Source organism: Lissotriton helveticus, chromosome 3_1, assembly GCF_964261635.1.
Source record: "Lissotriton helveticus chromosome 3_1, aLisHel1.1, whole genome shotgun sequence".
NCBI classification, from domain to species: domain Eukaryota; kingdom Metazoa; phylum Chordata; class Amphibia; order Caudata; family Salamandridae; genus Lissotriton; species Lissotriton helveticus.
Window position 1 is genome coordinate 150,424,329 of NC_136061.1, and position 20,341 is coordinate 150,444,669.

At 46.6% G+C, this 20,341-nt stretch overlaps 1 protein-coding gene across 3 annotated transcripts in view; it reads right to left on the reverse strand.

Moving 5' to 3' along the window:
• BKGD (beta-keto-L-gulonate decarboxylase) overlaps positions 1-20,341 on the reverse strand; it is a 65,393-nt gene that overhangs the window by 15,050 nt on the left and 30,002 nt on the right. For all 3 annotated transcript variants that reach the window (XM_078679415.1, XM_078679413.1, XM_078679414.1), the window contains exons 5-6: positions 19,953-20,054; positions 8,116-8,292 (exon numbers count right to left, since the gene is read on the reverse strand). In XM_078679415.1, the coding sequence (XP_078535541.1) occupies positions 8,116-8,292; positions 19,953-20,054 (279 nt within the window). The remainder of the gene's footprint in view (positions 1-8,115; positions 8,293-19,952; positions 20,055-20,341) is intronic.

Below are 20,341 nucleotides of genomic sequence, written 5' to 3' on the forward strand. Positions count from 1 at the left end.
CAACCACATCTCCAGACACCTGAAAGACCTGCACTGGCTCCCGGTCAACAAAAGAATCACCTTCCGCCTCCTCACCCACGCACACAAAGCCCTACACAACGAAGGCCCAGGATACCTCAACAACCGCCTCAACTTCTACGCTCCCAAACGCCAGCTTCGATCGACCGGCCACGCCCTCGCCACAGTCCCCCGCATCCGAAGAGCCACCACAGGGGGAAGGTCCTTCTCCTACCTTGCCGCCAAGACCTGGAACTCCCTCCCGACCCACCTCCGCCTGACCCAGGACCACCTCGCCTTCAGGAAGCAGCTCAAGACCTGGCTGTTTGAGCAGTAGCCGACCCCCCCTAGCGCCTTGAGACCCCCCGGGTGAGTAGTGCCCTATATAAATGCTTTGATTGATTGATTGATTGATTGAGGGCCCAGGGGTGGACCGTGAACGAAACGTGCGAAATGGCGCTCAATATCGACTTTCGCGCGGATCGGACCCGATCCTCCGAGAGGTCTGGGAAAATTCGAACGGATGACCTGGGACGACATATCCTATCTAAGGGATCTCCGAGACCGGACCAGACTTTCCCTATCGAGAGGGACCAACTAGTGCTGACCAGGGTTGAACCTACGCTTGGGGCTATAATGGCAGCCATCGAGGGTCTTCATCTCTCTCTGAACTGGGAAGCCCAAGCCTTGGAGCACAAATTGGATGCCGTGGCTTTTGGACTGGGACATAGTGGCATAGCTTTTGTTCAATTCAATGCCACTGCGGAAGTAAAGACATCCACACTACCCCGGACTAATTGCGGCCAACAATCCCATAAAATGAGCGATGCGGGGGACCCTGGATTGCAAATTAGCTAAGGCCCGTGTATTGGAGGTCCCGGTTATGTCAGTGCTCACAATATTGTTATCGACTGAGGGCAAATCGCACCAGGCAATATATCTGATGACTCATGTGACGACTCAGGAGTGGCTCGACAGGGTGGCCCTTTCTCCCTTTCCGAACTCAGTGCACCTGGACTTTAATCAACATCCGTGGTTCTTATCGACACTGATGGGACCCAGTGACAATGAGACTGAGAAAGCCCAGCTGTTTCCGGTTCGCTACTGTTCTTTCGAATTTTTCAAGATGGTGGATGTCCGGTTTAAGAACATTCGTGTAACTGATCGAACGGGTCAAGGCTGAGAACGGCCTATCGTTTCAAGATTTTTATTTAAATGGTGGTAGTGCGGGATTCACTTTCTAATGTTGGTACCGAGAGGCAGTGTAGGCGAGTAATGTATCTGCCGATTTTCGCTTGATAGTGAAATGATAATATATCCGTAATAGAGGGAGGCTTAGAACTGGCGGGGGGGGGGGGGGAGGCCGGGAGCCTGTATGAAGGCCATCCTCCACATACTTCTTTTAGTATTTGTAGATTAGATGGGACGACAGGCACACTGCTAGTTGGGGATTGGCGTAAGCTACATGCAGGGGTGCAGGGTGGGGGGTGGGGTGTTGCGCACGTTAATTAATTAATTAATTAATTAATTGTGGGTTTCTAACGCGCTAGAATCGACTCATGAAGGAGTATCTCTGCGCTATAGACCGCTGGGGAACCCGTCCTGGTTTTCCTTGTGAGATGGTCCCTATTGGGTATCTCCAAGGTGAAACCAGGCATCCCCGGCGTATGTGTGGGGCCGTTGTGGAGATGAGGCAAGCTAATGCCCAGAGTTGCCGAGTGTGATCCCTAGTTAGAGTAGGCACCGAGGCGAGAATTATCCAGTCCGCTGACCCTGGTCCAAGACCCTGCCGCGTCGGGAATTGAACCCTAGTCCCGGGCCGTCCTCTGCTCCCGGGTATGCCGCCTCTAACCAGTGAGCCACACCACTCCACTTGCGTTTTGTATTCTATTTTCTTTCTTTATTTATTGGATATCCTGACTCTGTTCTTAGTATTAAGGTGCCGATGCGAGCTTTATTATTTTGATTTGTCCGTTTTTGCATACAAATGTCCGTACTTTATCCTGTTTACGATCTTCGTATCAAGGGGCGCAATGATCTTTGATATCCTGATTTTGTGGGTGGAGGGGCCTGTGGGCGGCACGCATTGATATAGGCTAACTCCGCTAGTTTTATAATCCTGATTCGTCAAACGTGTGTTAGAATCTCAGTGTCCTGCTTCAATGACTACCGATATTGCGACCTTTCAATTGTTCGATTCCTTGTATGTGTTGGACTGCATTGCACTTGATACGCTCTTATTGTTTTTCGTTTTTATAACAATAAAAAGATTTATTAAAGTGCTGCAAGGATCTGGCAAATAAAAGATATATGCACTATGCTAAGCCTCGGTCTTGACATTAAATATTTTTTTTTCTACAGTTGATGGACCCTGTAAATCTGTAGGTATCTGAATAGTTACTGATGTTACACAGGGACCCAGTGGAACAGATCACAGCCAAAGGTGGATAAAGGTTTGCGACTGGATAACAAAATGTCAAGTAGGTTTGCCGGAGACAGGGTGTTCTGAATTTGAATCAAAAATGTCTAGCTGGAACCACTTGTGATTGTTCAAAACTAACTCGAATAATTGATTCCTCTCATTTTGTCAGCAGGTCGCATGTCTTGGCCTTGGCATTTGGTAAGACGCAACTCAGCGCTTTTCTGGCTGCACACTCATGCCTTCTTTCCGACGCTGGAAGGTAAGTCGGTGAGGGCTGGGGCATTGGACGAGTAAGGTAAACTTCTGAGTCACAGGAGAAGGAATGCGTCCTTTTAGGGTGGTATATTACACTAAAAGGATTTTCTACATTTATGATTAAAATGCTGTTTTGGAACTACTTATGTACACACTGTAGCTTCACGGTAGTTTCTTACAAACGCTACACGGAGGCTTCTTTATATTCCTGCATAATGGGAATGTCACCACCAGTTAGACACTACAAGGATCTGTGAACGGGCTTTTTTGAAAAGTCAGTACAGTTGACCACGTACAAGCATTCGTTTTACGAGTTCTTTGCATGTCAAGGATATTACATTCTCCCATAGGTTTCTCGGTTTCTAATAGACGTAAACCCTAGAACCTGTGATACGGTTTATTGAGTGAATGGTATGCAGCAGAGAGCTTTCACCTCAAGTATGTTTGGTGCCACACAGGTTTTTTTTCCATCTGCCTTCAAGCATACTATCTTGTGTAAATGGTTGTCATTAGTGGTGCTGCCTTCTCTTGACCCAGTAAGTCTCTGCCTAAAAACTTGGTGGTATCTGTCAGAAAGGTGCAACCACAGCATATATGTATGTTTCCATCATATGAGAGGGCAACTCTGGGTAAATACCTTAGAACTGTATTTTGATGCCAAAATTGCAGGGTTGAAACACCTCTTTTCAACTCCCTAAGGCTTAGCGCAGCCATATATTAGGGGAGAGGGTGTAGCCTTACGGCTAGAGCGGTCGACATCGAAGCTGGGGAACCGGCTTCGAGTCTCTGCAACGACACGGAACAGGTTAATCTCCCCGTGCCTAACAAAAATGAATGTGTCCATCTGTAACGAAATTGGTGCTATGTAAAGCGCTCTCATACCCCGATATCTTCAGATTTAGTTTGCGCTATTTAAAATAAAAAAAATAAAAATATATATATATTATAGTAGAAATATAATACACCTTAGAGGGGCATCAGCCCCCCAAAGTACCTCAGATTCCCAAAGCTGATCAGGTCCTTACCTCCTCAAGAAGGTAGAACAAACTATGTAAACATTTCTCCCCTGGAATTTGTTATTTCGGTAATAACTGATGAATATTTTATAGGCTTCCTGACAGAACTCGTTCATCTGTGGAACTCAATAATCCAGAGAAAACTTCTGAGTTTGAAGAATACACAGAATCTGGAAGAGTAAATAATCCACTCCCACCTCTTAATTCTTCTATTACCCTCCAACATGGATTTGTGTTACAGCCTGTCTGCTTCAAAGTGCAGCAACTCCACAAAACATGGCTAATATTATGCTAGCCTTCTATGGAAATGGTTGTGGATGAAGTATGCAGAAAGAGTAATAGATAGCGTAATAAGCCTATGGCTCGACCCTAGGAGATTTGATTAGATTTTGCTACCAGGTACCAGCTAGTGACAGCCTCCTGTTGCAGGTTGTGACTGTTACTCCACTGTCATGGTCTGTGTAGCTATAAATGCTCACGCTCTAGGGCGGGAGATATAGCTGAGATTTTCAGGCAGACTTACGCTCCATAAATCACAACGTTTGGAAGTTGCCAAAGTGGTTTAAGCCAGTCCTAGCCTAAAACAGAGAAGACTAAGTCTCAGAAGAAAGAGACCTAGCCACAGAAGAAAGAGACATAGGTCCAGACCTAGGAGACCCAGCTTCAGACAGAGGAGACCTACGCCCAATCCCAGAAGGAAGGAAATCTACCCTCAGAATAAGATCTGGTCTTAAAAGGAGAAGACCTTGACTAGCTTCAACATAGGACTTCATTTCAACTCAGAAGGAGGAGACCTTACATCAGAAGAAGGTTATACTATTTGTCTGCCTCTTTATTGGCTGGTAAGTGAGATCATGTAAAGCCAACTCTGGCTGAGGAGCCTAAAACTAAGGAGCCGACAAGAACAGCGCAATATCATAGCAGTTTAACCAAATATCTGCAAGGGGGCCCCCTTGCAGATATTTGGTTAAACTGCTATGACATTGCGCTGTTCTTGTTTTTAACAGGGAGAGACCTTCCCTATTAAAAATGTCCTCTCTAGGTTCTCTATCCTATTTTAACTCACCACTCTTTATTTTTTGCACTGCACTAGATTCCATCAGATCAATACCACATGATCCAACAGTGATTGCGGGTCGGAACCCTTATCCACCACAGGGTACAATCTTTGTCTCAATGATCCAGAGACACACGACCCTAAGGACGACCAAATGATAACATTGATCATCACAAGTCTTTGATGGGAATCCTACAAAAGGTTTTCTTGATCTACAGTCACTGGTGGCCCCCTGTTTTAGGTTTTTCGTGTCCTGTCAGAACTATTTAGTCTTGACTCCAACCAGATGTACTATGCCAGACGTCGGGTTAAGTAAATAGGAATTTCCATGATACTTTCCTGTAGAGACCCCTAGGTTTTCTTGTTGTTCATGGAATAAAGCCAACCACCTACCTTTCAGAATGATGCATTGCTTCCCTTTCTTTCTAATATTACAAAACTGAAAAATCTAAATGGAGAGCAGAGCATGCAGATATTTTGTTTTATCTCAAGAGTCACAAGAGAACACATTAGATGGAATTCTTCAAGAGATCTACGTCTATCGAAAGATATACTATATAGGAGCAAGCTTCTTCTCTATATATACCAAAAGGTAGGTACCAAAAAGTACCCACCACCAGATTTCACCTAGTATTTATTTCCTGTGCCTAAACTAAAGAAATTGGAAATAACGTGTGTAAACCTGCCTCTAAACTCATTTGCACTCCTTATTCCACATGATCTGCCAGTGAGGTCTGATGTTTATCGCAATGGTGTAACACATCGTGCAAGTATTAGAAACTGTCTCCCCCTCTCATATTGGCAACTTGTGGCAAACTGGTCAGAATGAAATTCTAGGTTTCCCACTTTGTGTGTGTGGGGGGGGGAGGGGGAGGTGGAGAGGACTTGGGGCCAGGTGTACATGGCTTTGCAATTACCAAAAAGCGTTTTTTTGTGATTCGCTATTTGGTAATTGCAAACACCCTTGTACTAATGTGTCTATGACACATTTTGCGATTCCCAGTGGGTCACAAATAGACCTACCTGTTTAATAGTCATGAAGTAGGTCTCAGTTTGGGACACGTTGGGAATCGCTAAAATCACCGGGATGGTGGCCTGCTAGGGTCTGCAGACCCCCATGTCTGGGATTGCTTTTCAATAAAGTAATTCTTTTTTTTTTCTAAAATTTCTTTAAATGCAGCCCGTTTCCCTTAAAGGAAAATGGGATGCGTTTCAAAAAGAAAAATGAAAAGTTTTCTTTTCATTTTTCAAGAGGAAGCAGTGGTCATTGGACCACTGCCTGTTCTTAAAAAATATTTTCACCAACATTCACAAAGGGGTCCCTTGGTGACCCCAAACCATTTGCGAATGGGTTATCACTAACTCTGAGTCGGTGGTAAAATACAAATGTTTTCCGACCGCATTTTGGTCGCAAAACATTCACACATATCACTGTGAGTCAGTATTAGGAAGGGATGCCCATACACGCTCCTTCCTAAAGTCGTAAACAATATTTACAATTCGGTAATAGGTTACCGAATCGCAGATAGGACTTGGTACATGAAAAAAATATTTTTTCATTCGCCAATGGCCCGATTCTGGGAACTAGGTCGTTTGCGACCGCAAAATAGCTTCGTACATTTGGCTCTTAGTTACTGTGGGTCAGAACTTTGTAATTCATTAGTGTTGCCTTAGAGGAAGTGTTCATAACTTTGTGTATTTCAGCTACTCTGTAAAGTCAAGTCTCTACAAGAAGAATTCTCCTTAGAAGTGCATGTTTTGTGCTGAACATCTTCTTATGGCTGTACTGGTTTTATACTGGAGAGCAAATGACATAATGGTTTAAGAAATAAGTCAAAATAAAGACAATATTTAACAACTTGCTAATTTCCTGTGAAAAATTCTATTCCGACAAATAAATGCCTGCAGCATGATACTTGGAGGCTAATCAGCGTACAACTGATGTGGCAGAACAGAGAGATGTGGCAGATGCCGAGTCTAATATAAAGGGTCCACCATGCCAATGAACATTTTTCCAGTGAAATTCTCAAATGTCCTTGGCAGAAGCTGCTTTTGAAGGGACGGGGGTTGTCAATCAGACAGGCTGGTGTTCGCTTAGGTTATTTCTAAAAATAGACCTACGAAGAACTGGTACGTCTTCAGAGACAGCATAAATAAGCCTCATACATGCTGGTGGATCCTCCCAGCACTTGGAATATATCTCCTGTCGAGATCCATCATGGTTTACATGTTCTCCCTACACAGAATGAATGTGGGTGGACATGTTGTCAGAGGTGATGCCTTAAATTGGGTAGATTCAGAAAAGGGGCTGGTGATGAACAGAGTGTCTGAATTAAGCAGACCACTCTTACCCAGTCCAAAGATCAGGGCTTGATCCATCACCGTTATTTAGCTCAAAGACTCTGTCCATCACCACCCCTTGTTGTAAATAATTTTGTCCACCCTAAGCGTGGAAGGGTATACTCAGATGTGAGTCCCTTGCTCATTGCACCATCAGGATTCAAGCAAGCCGGGCCGAAGACGGCTGTTATGCCAGAAACCGGTCCCCGGAAGCTTGTTTCCTTCCCAGTGTAAGAATTGGCTTTTGTAGTCTGGTCTGCCCTGCTCCCATGATGCACTGGGCCAGGGACAGACTAATTTGCATACAGCCAGGTTCTGAAACTGGGATGGTGCAATGAGCTAAAAAACGGTGTTGGATCTAGCCCTGATCTCTTGACTGGGTGAGAGTACTCTGCTTAATTCAGAGACTCTGTCCATCACCACCCCTTGTTGTAAATAATTTTGTCCACCCTAAGCGTGGAAGGGTATACTCAGATGTGAGTCCCTTGCTCATTGCACCATCAGGATTCAAGCAAGCCGGGCCGAAGACGGCTGTAATGCCAGAAACCGGTCCCCGGAAGCTTGTTTCCTTCCCAGTGTAAGAATTGGCTTTTGTAGTCTGGTCTGCCCTGTTCCCATGATGCACTGGGCCAGGGACAGACTAATTTGCATACAGCCAGGTTCTGAAACTGGGATGGTGCAATGAGCTAAAAAACGGTGTTGGATCTAGCCCTGATCTCTTGACTGGGTGAGAGTACTCTGCTTAATTCAGAGACTCTGTCCATCACCACCCCTTGTTGTAAATTAAATTGGGTAGACCAGGGTCAACCAGCACAGCTCAACTGGTTTTAGTGCTGCCATATTAGAGTTCCTGATGGTAGGGCCAGTTGGCAGTTACACCATCATGGACTTCACATTCCCTAGCACTCTAAAGGACTTGGAGAACCATGAGGAGAGCAGACAGGAAATGTGGATTATTTGCCCCCTTCCTCTAGGTCCTAAGGATCAGATCCCAAACTTGAACACTGAGACTGAAACACAGCAGTTACCTTTCCAGGTTTTCCCTCACAGGCATACAGATTGGACATCAATCCAAAGTCGCAGTCACTGTATTTCTCACTGTATTTCTCCAGAACATATTCTCCATCCGAAGGCTTGACTCGGGCCAAGTAACTTCCATTTACGGCAGGTTTGTCTTTAATTCCCGCTTTCACTGAGTGTATGAGCTGAAATGTAAGAGTATCTGATTATCACTGTTTTAAGTCAATCATTCTTGTACATACTAGTTCACATCAAGCCAATAAACTAACACAAGCTTGTGGAAATGTTTATGAAATAGTAACCTGCCCCTATTTTTACTGTTATGAAAGCAAAGTCTGGTTTCAAAAGGGGTCATATCAATTATTGCTTACAACAGTGTTATAGTTCCATACATGTTCACATTTTATGACTGTATTGAACATACCAGCTTGCTATCTTATCTGCCCCATTTCCTTACCCTGCCTGCCTTACAATGAGAGTAGTTCTTTCATTCAGCTAGCCATCCATCTCGCTGGCTCCCTATTTTTAGGGCTCGCCTGCTGATGCGCATAGCGCATAGCTGGCGAAGCTCTATAGTGGCTTATCCAAGGTTTAACCAAGCACGATTCCGCTGGCGATTCCTTGCAGTGCATGTGCTTTTTAGGTCATTGCGCAAGCGCAAGCCCTAAAAAGCGCGTGCACAATGCCACCAGCCGCCTGCCTGCCTGCCTCGCATTACCACATCAAAGGCAGCTTCTCAGCTTGCGCTCATCCCCTAATTATTCACGGCCGGCCGGCCGTACTTTCAGTTTCACGGCCGTGTCTCCTTTTATGCTCTCTTCCTAGTCATTTTCCTCCTTACCCGCCAACCCTGATCAGCCCCTTTCCCGCCTCTGCCTAGATTACTCCTTCCTTAGCATTCTCACCCCTCATATGTCTAGCCTCTACAAGACCCCTTATTATTTCTCCCTATCCCATGCATCTTTGCCGTAAACTCCTATTATTGTGCGTCTGCAAGTTATCCACACGAAATTTCAAAGACGATAGCCTCTCCGGTGAAAGTGCTACCTCTGCAACCTAGCACAACCTAATCTCCTCGGGTTTGTGCATTAATCTCACAAAATCCACCCAACCCCCAAACTCCAATAAAGCGGCAATTATTTTAATATACTGCAAAAGAAGTGGAGCAATGGAACGGCTTCCCGAGGAGCAAAAAGCTAATCCCAGTAACTGATAACCACTGAATGCCAACCAATCTGGCGTTCGGGCGCACTGTACTGCCCAGCGCTAAGCACTTCAACGCCTCATGTAGAGAAGTAAACGCTAGTTATATACCTTTACGATACAACAGGCCTAGTTGCAGCTGAGCTGTCAAAACTCAGCCCACTAAACAAGCGTTCACGGCAGGCCGCCTTACACACAAGGATATCCGTTTTAGTGAAATTGAAGCTATGTGCTTATCGACCTTCCACATCAGAACAGGATTAAGATTTTTGCGGATCTCACCAGCATTTTGTTGTTTGCAGTTTTATATAGCGCTGACTCGACCCGAAGGTATCAAAGCGCTTAACATGAGGACCAGTTGCATTACTTTCATATTTATACACGGGAGATTAAGTGATTTGCATTTGCGCAGGATCACAGGATGTTTGAGCCTCCACCCGACTCGAACCTGGTTCCTCAGCTTTAAAGTCGGTCGCTCTAACCGTAAACCACATCGTTTAGTCACCAGATGACTCAATGTTTCCAATGCAGGGCTTTTCAATCGCACATTACTGGGTATTCGCGTCAGCTCGGGCAATTGGTACATTTGAACTGAACGATAACTGCAATTCTCAGAATGCAGTGATTGGTTTCTTTTTTTTTTAATAACACTTTTTATTGGATATTAAGCCGTATACAACGTCTTCTGTATAAACCAATAAATTAACAGAAATATTTAAAACAAATGTTTCATCAGCTCCTTTGCATACTTTACGTTCTCTTTTCTCTAACCCTCATATTTTATCAAAGCTGTGCCGCTTTGTACTTTTAAAGATCAATTCAAACGCACAGAATTCTTTTCTTTTGGGCCTTGCTTTAGATTCAGGGGGAAGCTGGGGAAGGAATTAGACAGCACGAAATAAAGACATGCGATTATTTTCGGGAACCCCGCCGACACCCACCACACAGCTCCACCGATGCAGCCACCACACAGCTCCACCGAGGCACCCACCACACAGCTCCACCGATGCACCCACCACACAGCTCCACCGATGCAGCCACCACACAGCTCCACCGACACAGCTCCAACGATGCACCCACCACCCAGCTCCACCGATGCACCCACCACACAGCTCCACCGACACAGCTCCACCGATGCACCCACCACACAGCTCCACCGATGCACCCACCACACAGCTCCACCGAGTCACCTACCACACAGCTCCACCGATGCACCCACCACACAGCTCCACAGATGCACCCACCACACAGCTCCACAGATGCACCCACCACACAGCTCCACGGAAGCACCCACCACACAGCTCCACCGATGCACCCACCACACAGCTCCACCGATGCACCCACCACACAGCTCCGCCGAGGCACCCACCACACAGCTCCACCGATACACCCACCACACAGCTCCACCGATGCTCCAACTAAGCTCCACCGATACACCCACCACACAGCTCCACCGATGCTCCAACTAAGCTCCACCAATGCACCCACCACACAGCTCCATCAATGCACCCACTAAGCTCCACCGATGCACCCACCACACAGCTCCACCTACACAGCTCCACCGATGCACCCACCCCACAGCTCCACGGATGCACCCACCACACAGCTCCACCAAGGCACCCACCACACAGCTCCACCGATGCACCCACCACACAGCTCCACCGATGCACCTAGCTCCACCGATGCACCCACCACACAGCTCCACCTACACAGCTCTACCGATGCACCCACCACACAGCTCCACCGATGCACCGACCACACAGCTCCACCGATGCACCAACCACACAGCTCCACTGATGCACCCACCACACAGCTCCTCCGAGGCACCCACCACACAGCTCCACCGATGCACCCACCACACAGCTCCGCCGAGGCACCCACCACACAGCTCCCCAGAGGCACCCACTACACAGCTCCACCGATGCACCCCTAACACAGCTCCACAGATGCACCCACCACACAGCTCCACAGATGCACCCACCACACAGCTCCACCGAAGCACCCACCACACAGCTCCACCGATGCACCCACCACACAGCTCCACAGATGCACCCACCACCCAGCTCCACCGATGCACCCACCACACAGCTCCGCCGAGGCACCCACCACACAGCTCCACCGATACACCCACCACACAGCTCCACCGATGCTCCAACTAAGCTCCACCAATACACCCACCACACAGCTCCATCAATGCACCCACTAAGCTCCACCGATGCACCCACTACACAGCTCCACCTACACAGCTCCACCGATGCACCCACCACACAGCTCCACCGATGCGCCCACCACACAGCTCCACCAAGGCACCCACCACACAGCTCCACCGATGCACCCACCACACAGCTCCACCGATGCACCCACCACACAGCTCCACCGACACAGCTCCACCGATGCACCCACCACACAGCTCCACCGATGCACCCACCACACAGCTCCAGCGATGCACCCACCACACAGCTCCACCGATGCACCCACCACACAGCTCCAGCGATGCACCCACCACACAGCTCCACTGATGCACCCACCACACAGCTCCACCGAGGCACCCACCACACAGCTCCACCGAGGCACCCACCACACAGCTCCGCCGAGGCACCCACCACACAGCTCCACCGATGCAGCCACCACACAGCTCCACCGACACAGCTACAACGATGCACCCACCACCCAGTTCCACCGATGCACCCACCACACAGCTCCACCGACACAGCTCCACCAATGCACCCACCACACAGCTCCACCGATGCACCCACCACACAGCTCCACCGAGGCACCCACCATACAGCTCCACCAAGGCACCCACCACACAGCTCCACCGATGCACCCACCACACAGCTTCACCGAGGCACCCACCACACAGCTCCACAGATGCACCCACCACACAGCTCCACAGATGTACCCAACACACAGCTCCACAGATCACCCACCACACAGCTCCACCGAAGCACCCACCACACAGCTCCACCGATGCACCCACCACACAGCTCCACTGATGCACCCACCACACAGCTCCACAGATCCACCCACCACCCAGCTCCACCGATGCACCCACCACACAGCTCCGCCGAGGCGCCCACCACACAGCTCCACCGATACACCCACCACACAGCTCCACCGATCCTCCAACTAAGCTCCACCAATGCACCCACCACACAGCTCCATCAATGCATGCTTTATTACAAATCACAAAAAGATGTAAATATTTCACTTCTGTTCTTGGATTTTCGTCACAATAAAAAACACTGAACATAATCTTCACAAAATGTATTTACAAAAGTTTAAGCTATTGACTTTGCCATTGTTATTTGTAATATCAATACATCTAAGTCACGTAAATACACAACATGTTGCATTACAAATGCTATACGTGTTTGCGAAAGTTATAACTATTGGCATTGTAAATGACAAAGCTATTAATTTAGCTATTTTAAAAAATAACACATAAATAAAAAAAAATCATTTATAAGACCAATAGCTCAAACTTTCCTAATGCGAGCCCTATTGCATTTCCAATGCTTGTTGAATCTTTCTTCTATTCCCATTATGGCTGGTTTTCCTCCATCTGATCTAAGAGTGATCACACTATTGTTCTGTCTCCTAGCCACTGTTTACATCCCATCAAATCCAAGGAATCAAATACACTACCCCTGTCTCCAAGTAAGGCCACTTCTCTCCTCAGGCTCTCAGTTTGGTGGCTTCCCTTCTGCTGGTTCCCTTTGAGTAGCTCCAGTGTACTTCCTCAGAATTTAAATGACACTGCTTCCCTCCTCCAAGCTTCTAGGAAAGTGTAGGGATGCTAGTTACCTTCTAATTATCTCCAGGTATCAATGATTAATTTTCACACACTTCAGACTATAGCTGGGTCTCTTTTCTGATAGATTCCTCACCTTTTGAATATTCCACAGGTGTCAGACATGATCTGGAAAATAAGTAGCAGTACCCCTGTGTGCCAGTAGGTGGTGTTGTGGGGCTCACTAACAACATTCTTCCACTCCTAAGTGATGTGAAGGGCCACATATAAGTGCCACCCACGTGCTCAAACATCATTTCCATTCTTTCAGTGCCACCAGATGTGGATCCGTAAGAAGTCACAGTAAAACTCGGCCCTTTGCAAGCACTCTTGAACCCCTGAGAACACGTGAGGGCATAAAAATGCCTCTTGGGTATTGCTCCTGAACTCGATCTCTTTTTAAGTCAATGCAGACTGTTGTCGAGGGGCAACCCGACTTCCTCGGTCCCTCGGCAATGACGCAGCAATTCCACAAGTTCCAGGAAGCTATGCTGCATCTCCTCGGCATGCTGATGGCTCCATCTGGCATAAATCCAGCCTCAAGGAACTGGGAGGACCTCCACTTGAAACTCCACCACCAGCTTCAGTGCGGACATCGGTCTTGGGGCCACAATCCACGCCCGTACTAGGAGTATGGAAGCCCATGTTGGACAATGTCGATGCTGTACAACGAAGAACAACCTATAGAGCTCTCCAACCCCAAGCTGACTCCACTTTAAAAGAGGCCACACCCTGATACCACTGGGCTGCAGCCTTCGCAACCAATCAAATTCTTATATAACTCCCTTGCACCAAAGAAGGGCCCATGTCACCCACAATCGTTTTGTCACACACACGAAGACAACATATTTGCTTAACCCTGTACCAATGACAACTTGTAGGATGAGTTGCAAGATGCCAGTGCCCTGGATACTTCTCCCAAACCCTGGGATTATTTCTCCAATCCAGCCAGATACCAAAGAAAGTGCCTCCTTCGCAGTAGGACAAATTACTACTACATTTCAACGCGGACCTCACAGACTCCCTTCTTGGAACATGGGCAAAGCCATGTTCCGGACGGCAAATAAACAGGCAGACAGTGGGGCACCCCTGCTCTGCCCCGGATTACCCGGCCTTCCTAATACAGCATTTAACTCTGGGAAGCTTGCTGGTGCAGGCACCCATGAGCAAGGTCAACTATAATGCCTTTCCTACCACCCCACTGGATAGAAAATCCAACAACCTTGAAACCTTTGGGAAGCGCATGTCCTTCTCAACCAGCCTGGCCTTCTGCTGCCTCAATGCCAGCTGCCTATTGGGCCATTATACTCGTGCTCTCTGGGATTCTATACCGCAGGTCCTGCAAGCTGTACCGGGTAACTTGTGCCCTACCCTTACACAAGCCATTGACGGTGGCAGTAATGTGGCAAAATACCTGATTCTTTGTGGGTTGGATTCTACAGATTGCCTATCTTGGGAAATTGGTACCAGCGTGACACTTAGGAGACCTCCCTGGACGCGGTATATGGGGTTCTCTGAGGTTGCACATTCTTCCTTAATGGACGTGAATTTTGATGTCTGTATGGCATCAAGGCAGACTTGTTTCTCAAGCGCCTCAAATACAGCAGGTCGCTCCTTGTACCGGTCTACCCTGAAGTGTAAGTTCCACCAACAGTACCGGCCCCCGATGTTTCCTCACAAAGAGGGACAGTTTTATCTGTCAATTCTGCAAGCACTTTAAGTGCCTCGGTCCAGAACATTGTATGGTGGGACATTGCCATACCATGTGAAAGAAGCTTGATAGTGGGGACATCTGGAGTCCCCTCTGTCATACATGTGGGCTATTCACTGAAGAGTAAGATAAGTCTGAGGTACGTAATTGAACTGGGCATACTTCAGGCGGGCATTATGGGTGACTCTATGAACTAACTTTAATGCGTGGGTCCACTTTCTTTCTTCTACCTCTGCCCCTACATTTTGTTCCCAGCCAGTCTTTAAAGACGACATTGAGATAGAATGCAGTGTGAGCAGTCAGACATACAGTATGGTAACTTCCTTCCTTGCTCGCCTATGAGTAAATAGTGACAGAAAGGCATGAGTTGTAGGGGTTTCACCCGGTCTGGTCACATGTTTGACCCAGAATGCACGTCAGGGCATTGTAGACGATATAATGCCTAGTCCCAGTCCAAAGTTATCCTAGAGGTCCTGAAATATAAGGAGGGTCCCACAAATAACAAACATCTGCAATGCAATAGGTCTCGGATTTATGTGAGTTTGAGCTATTGGCAGTGTAAATGACCATGCCTTTTATTTATGCTTTGGTTTTTAAAACATAAATAAAAGGCATTGTCATTTACAATGCCAATAGCTTAAACTCTCGCAACTGCGAGACCCTATTGCATTCCAAATGCTTGAAGGTGTTGCTGAGTTGCCCCTTTCTGTCTCCCATGGCCCCTGAGGAGCTCCCCATTTGCTACGATTAAAGAAACAAGCTGGTGGTCACAACTGCACACAAGAGACCCCCCTGCAGTAAGAGAAACTCATTAAAGAAAATAGTGCTTACAGACTGAAAAAGAAGTACCATGTAACACCGAAGTGCCAGTCCTCATGGGAGGTTACAAATGAAGACTAGGCGGTACTAAGGAGGGACTAACAAGCCTATAAACGAATCAGAAGCCAGCATTTACGAAGGACAATGACACTTGCTGCATCCTCAGAGCCACCCTGCCCTCTTCTCCGTGTAACTTTTGATTGTGTTTAGTCACTTCAGTATGTGGGCAATGGTGCCTTGCGGACCTGAAAGGTATCAATCTATGCTAACAATCGAGTAGAAAGGACACCTGTGACAAGATGCATTAGATGCTCATAGCATGCGCATTACTATTTCCTTTATTGATTCACAGAGTGTAATAAGTCGTTGTACAGCGAATAATATTGGCCAATACAGAAAAACCTTTTATGCAAAATTAGACGTGACTGCCGTAGGTTGCTTTAACATGACTGTACATTTTATTTTTCTATCATACCCATTGCCTGTGTCTTGAGGTGCTTAAGGCACAAAATCTGAATGTTGATTCTATGTATTTGTCTTTACAGATGATTTCCTGCAGCTGTTTTGGCACATGTGCCAGACGTTGTACACGTCATGCATGATACCCCATGTTGCAGTTTTTCAGCAGTCTCTGCCCACTGGCTGGAAATTCAAGCACTGCTACTTTATTCACAAAACAGTCAGCTCCATCCAAAACCACAGCTGCAGACAAGGCGATAGGGGGCCTGATAAATGCTTAAAGTCAGTTTGCTACTTTTCAATCCCAAGAAATACCCCAGGCAAATTTATTGGCTAATTTGGTCTGGTGCTTCTGGTGCCCCTACAACACTGATTATTTTCAAGTCTTCAGTGCTGTATCACAGGAAGGCAGTGGATGCTGCCTCAACCGGTAGAAAACCATCAGGGTAGTAATGGATATTGTCTACCTGCATTACTGTCTGAGAATTGATTGCTATGTGGATATTTTAAAAGTTTCTTTATTCACTTTGGAGTTACTAATTTTCTTGCAAGAAAGTTGTTGAATATATGTACTTACATATCATTCCTCGATTCCTAGCTACAAAAAAATGAATGCCACAAGAGGAAGTGGTAACCCGCCCGATCTCGCAAAATGTGTCTGTTTAGTAAGGCAGCCCTGAAAAGTGATCTATCACTTTTCATTATTGGTGTATACTTGAAGAGGGTTCTGGAAATAAAACCATGAGAGGAGCGGGAACCTCAGTGGAAATGTGGCCTGATGGTGAGCGTGTGGGTCGCTGCAAAAGCCATAATCAGAGAACAGAGTCTGGAGATTATCTAGGGAACAAACAAGGTGAAAGGTAGCATCCCGGGCTGAAATCTGGTGCAGGAATTAGACAAGCGACCTGGTGATCGGAGCCTAGAGAGAGCTCAAGTGGGACAATGAGGTGAGGCGGGGGGGGCAAGGGTTAGGCACTGGTGAGAGAGAGATTGGGATCCAATGACTGTGGGAGAAGAACACAAGGAGAATGGGACTTCTTGTATAGGGCCCCGCACATTGAGGAGATAGATCGCTCCCGGCAGGGCACAGCGTAGCACGTTAAGATGAGTCGAAAAACGGGGGCAGACTATTTAAACCGGAAGGGTTTTTAAATCAGGGGCAGTCAGAATGTCCCGACCAGCCATGATAGTGCAGGATCAAAGTGCTCAACCAACAGAGCGTGGCGGAACCAATCCAGCGCCATCTGGGATGGGATCAGCGTTGTCACCGGTTGCCCTAGCCAGGTGAACAGGGGCCGGGGAAAGCCATGCTCAGCACCGGCCCAAACAGGAGACACAGTGCAGCACGGTAGCGCTGCAAATTTCTTGTATGTCCGTGCAAATTGAATTGCAGCGAGCAACGGAAGTCAGGCCACAACATGCAATGTGTGCCATATGGCACCCTAGAGGTAATTACAGAGAAGTCACTTTCGGGCTGGAGTTTTCTTTCGCCTCAGGATCTGTTTGCGCATGCTCTTAAAAAACTAACAAGAGAGGAAAGCCAGTCTACACAGCAACGTGGGTTTTCCAAAAAAAGGCGCTCTGCATTTTGTAATGGCTTGAGCTAGCATTCACTGAAGCGCGGCGGCTGGGGTAGTGTGAGGACTGAGAACGAAAGTGAAAGCGCCAGGATGTGTAGCCTCGCGCTGAAAGTTAAACAAGAGAGGAAATCCAGTCTACACAGCGAGACTCGCTCTGTGACGGAAGGGGAGCAGGAGGTGAGCCTGCGAGTGGTGCGCGCGGCAAAGGAAAGCAATAATGGAAAGCCAGGGCTCTGAAAGTTGGCGGCTGCGCAACTGAACGCAAGCGCTAGGCCGTGTGGCTGCCCTTTTAAAAGCCCTAACTAAATGTCTTGCCGAGCAGCGCATGCGCTGGCTCAGACGAGACCTCAAAATGAGGGCAGACAAAGGCCACCCCTGCCTAGTGCCCCTGCTTATGGGGAATTGTTCAGATATCAACCACCCTGTCTGTACCCTTGCCATCAGGTGCATGTGTAGTATCTTTAGCCATTGTCTAAAGGAAAGGCCTAGACCAAATAACATTAGGTAAGGCCACCCGAGGGTGCCTCAGGCCTTCTCGATGGTAAGAGAATGAGTCATGTGTCAAGTGCCATTTGGTCGAGAGTCATCAATCAAAATGAACAGCAACACAGGTTGGGGAACGTATTTCTTCCCGCACAGAGCCATTCTGGTCAGGATGCACTATTGCCGTCACCACAATAAAGAGCCTATTTGCAAACATCTTTAACAGTGGTCAAGTAAGTTAACCATATAAACCTGTTCAACTTCCCAAAAACGTATAAAAGTCTGTGAAGAATCACTCCAAAAGACCTGCAGTATAAACGTGCATTATAAGCATTAGTCACACAAGGAATAAACATCATGCTCCTCACATGGGATTAACCTAAATCTACACACATGTAAACACCCCAACTTTCATAAATTGGAAAGACTTTCAGCAACACATAGCACCTTTCAAACCGTACTCACGAAACAAACAATCAACAAGAAAGTGTAGTTTTCTTGAGTGGAGTAGGCAATAAAAGAGGAAGAAAAGAGTCTGTCTGGGATTTATATAGACTTACAGGTATTTTGTTTGCGAGTTTGTGATGTATTTATGTTCTTCAAAGTGCAGCAAGGAATATGCAATAAAAGGCTTTATGCGTAATTCTAGCCTCCATGTTGTTAATGAAATCTAGATTCTCTTTTTATAACAACTGAAGGATCACAAATCTATTCCACTGGCTTTCCATGTGGTTACCAACTTTCTTTCGGCATGTGGCTGATTGCCTCCTACTATTTTTCATTGTAAGCCAGAAAAGGTCAACCCGCCTAGCTTGCAGGGAATAGACTGCCACTTCCTGGTGGCAGTACCCTCACCAGACTTCTGGTCGGGCTGGTTCCTTTTGTAGACTCATCGTGTGAGGTGACTAATGGAGGGAGGCAGTTTTCACCCTCTTTGTCATAAGTATCCGGTTAGGTTCCTCAGGCGCATCTAAAGCTGATTCCCTCTCCAGTTGCTATTAGTTTACTTCTCCAGTCTTGTGGGTAGCTGGTTCACTTTCTCAGAATCCGTTTGTGACTTCATCAGATGCTGCATGTGGATGTGGCTGATTCCAGTGGTCAAGAGAATTTTTGACTGGTTACCTTTTGTAGATATATATTTATTTATTTATAAGGTTTTATATAGCGCAAACTTGTGGCTGGTTCTAGCCTCCATGCTTCTTGTGTGGTTGATTCCCTTAACCAGAATCCCTGGGTGTCTGGGTTCCTTCCCTTTGGCTTCACACATTCCTCGCTTTCCTTTGCCGATTACCAACGAGGTTGATTTTTGTCCTGTGCTTGGGTCCCATCCCTATTTTGCCTTATATTAACCGCACATTAACATAGAACGCCTTGTGTCTTATTTCTCGGTTAGACAACTAGAGATCCAGCGATGGTGCTGGCGCGGTAGCAGTCTTACCAAAGCACCCAAAAAGGAAGGGATAGCACTTTGAAAAAACATACATCAACAGGGAGACCCTCAAGCATATGATACTGCAGCGACACCTGCTCTACCTCCTGCTCTCCAGGTGCGTGTACCTTAAAAGTTGCCTACCTGTGCGAAATGAGTTAACTTAGTGAATAGCAATCAGACCTGCATTTACAAATGTTGATGATCTCATTGCCATTTCTGTTCTGGTAGACTGTTTCATCTGTTTAGTGATTAGTTTAATGCTAGTCACTATAATGAAAAATTAATGAAGTTTGTTTAAACAAGTAACAATTTAGGATGAGGTACGTTTTATGCACCCAGGAGGATAAGAAATATGATTGACCAACCTCAGCATTTATTCCAATCGTCCGAAATGAAACCGCTCCAGCTCCAAGCATATACGCACCAGGAAGATGAATTTCCTTTGCTACTGTGTTAACGTCATAGATCTGAGAATAAAAGAATAAGGAGTGAATTTCTGTATACTGGTCCCAATGTGTTTCTGTAAACCTTGTAGTAGCCCATTCAAAAACGACATATCCAAATAACAGTCGTCTTGGGGTTAGCGTCTCAAAATTGAATATTTTATTTGTTATGAGGGGGCTGAACCTTACACTAAGTCACAGGATAATTAATACACATACATATTTTTAAACAATCAGATTTTTTGTCGTAATACTTAAAGGACACGTGCTAAACATTTGCTTAATCAACATAGGAAAAACTGATTGAATCT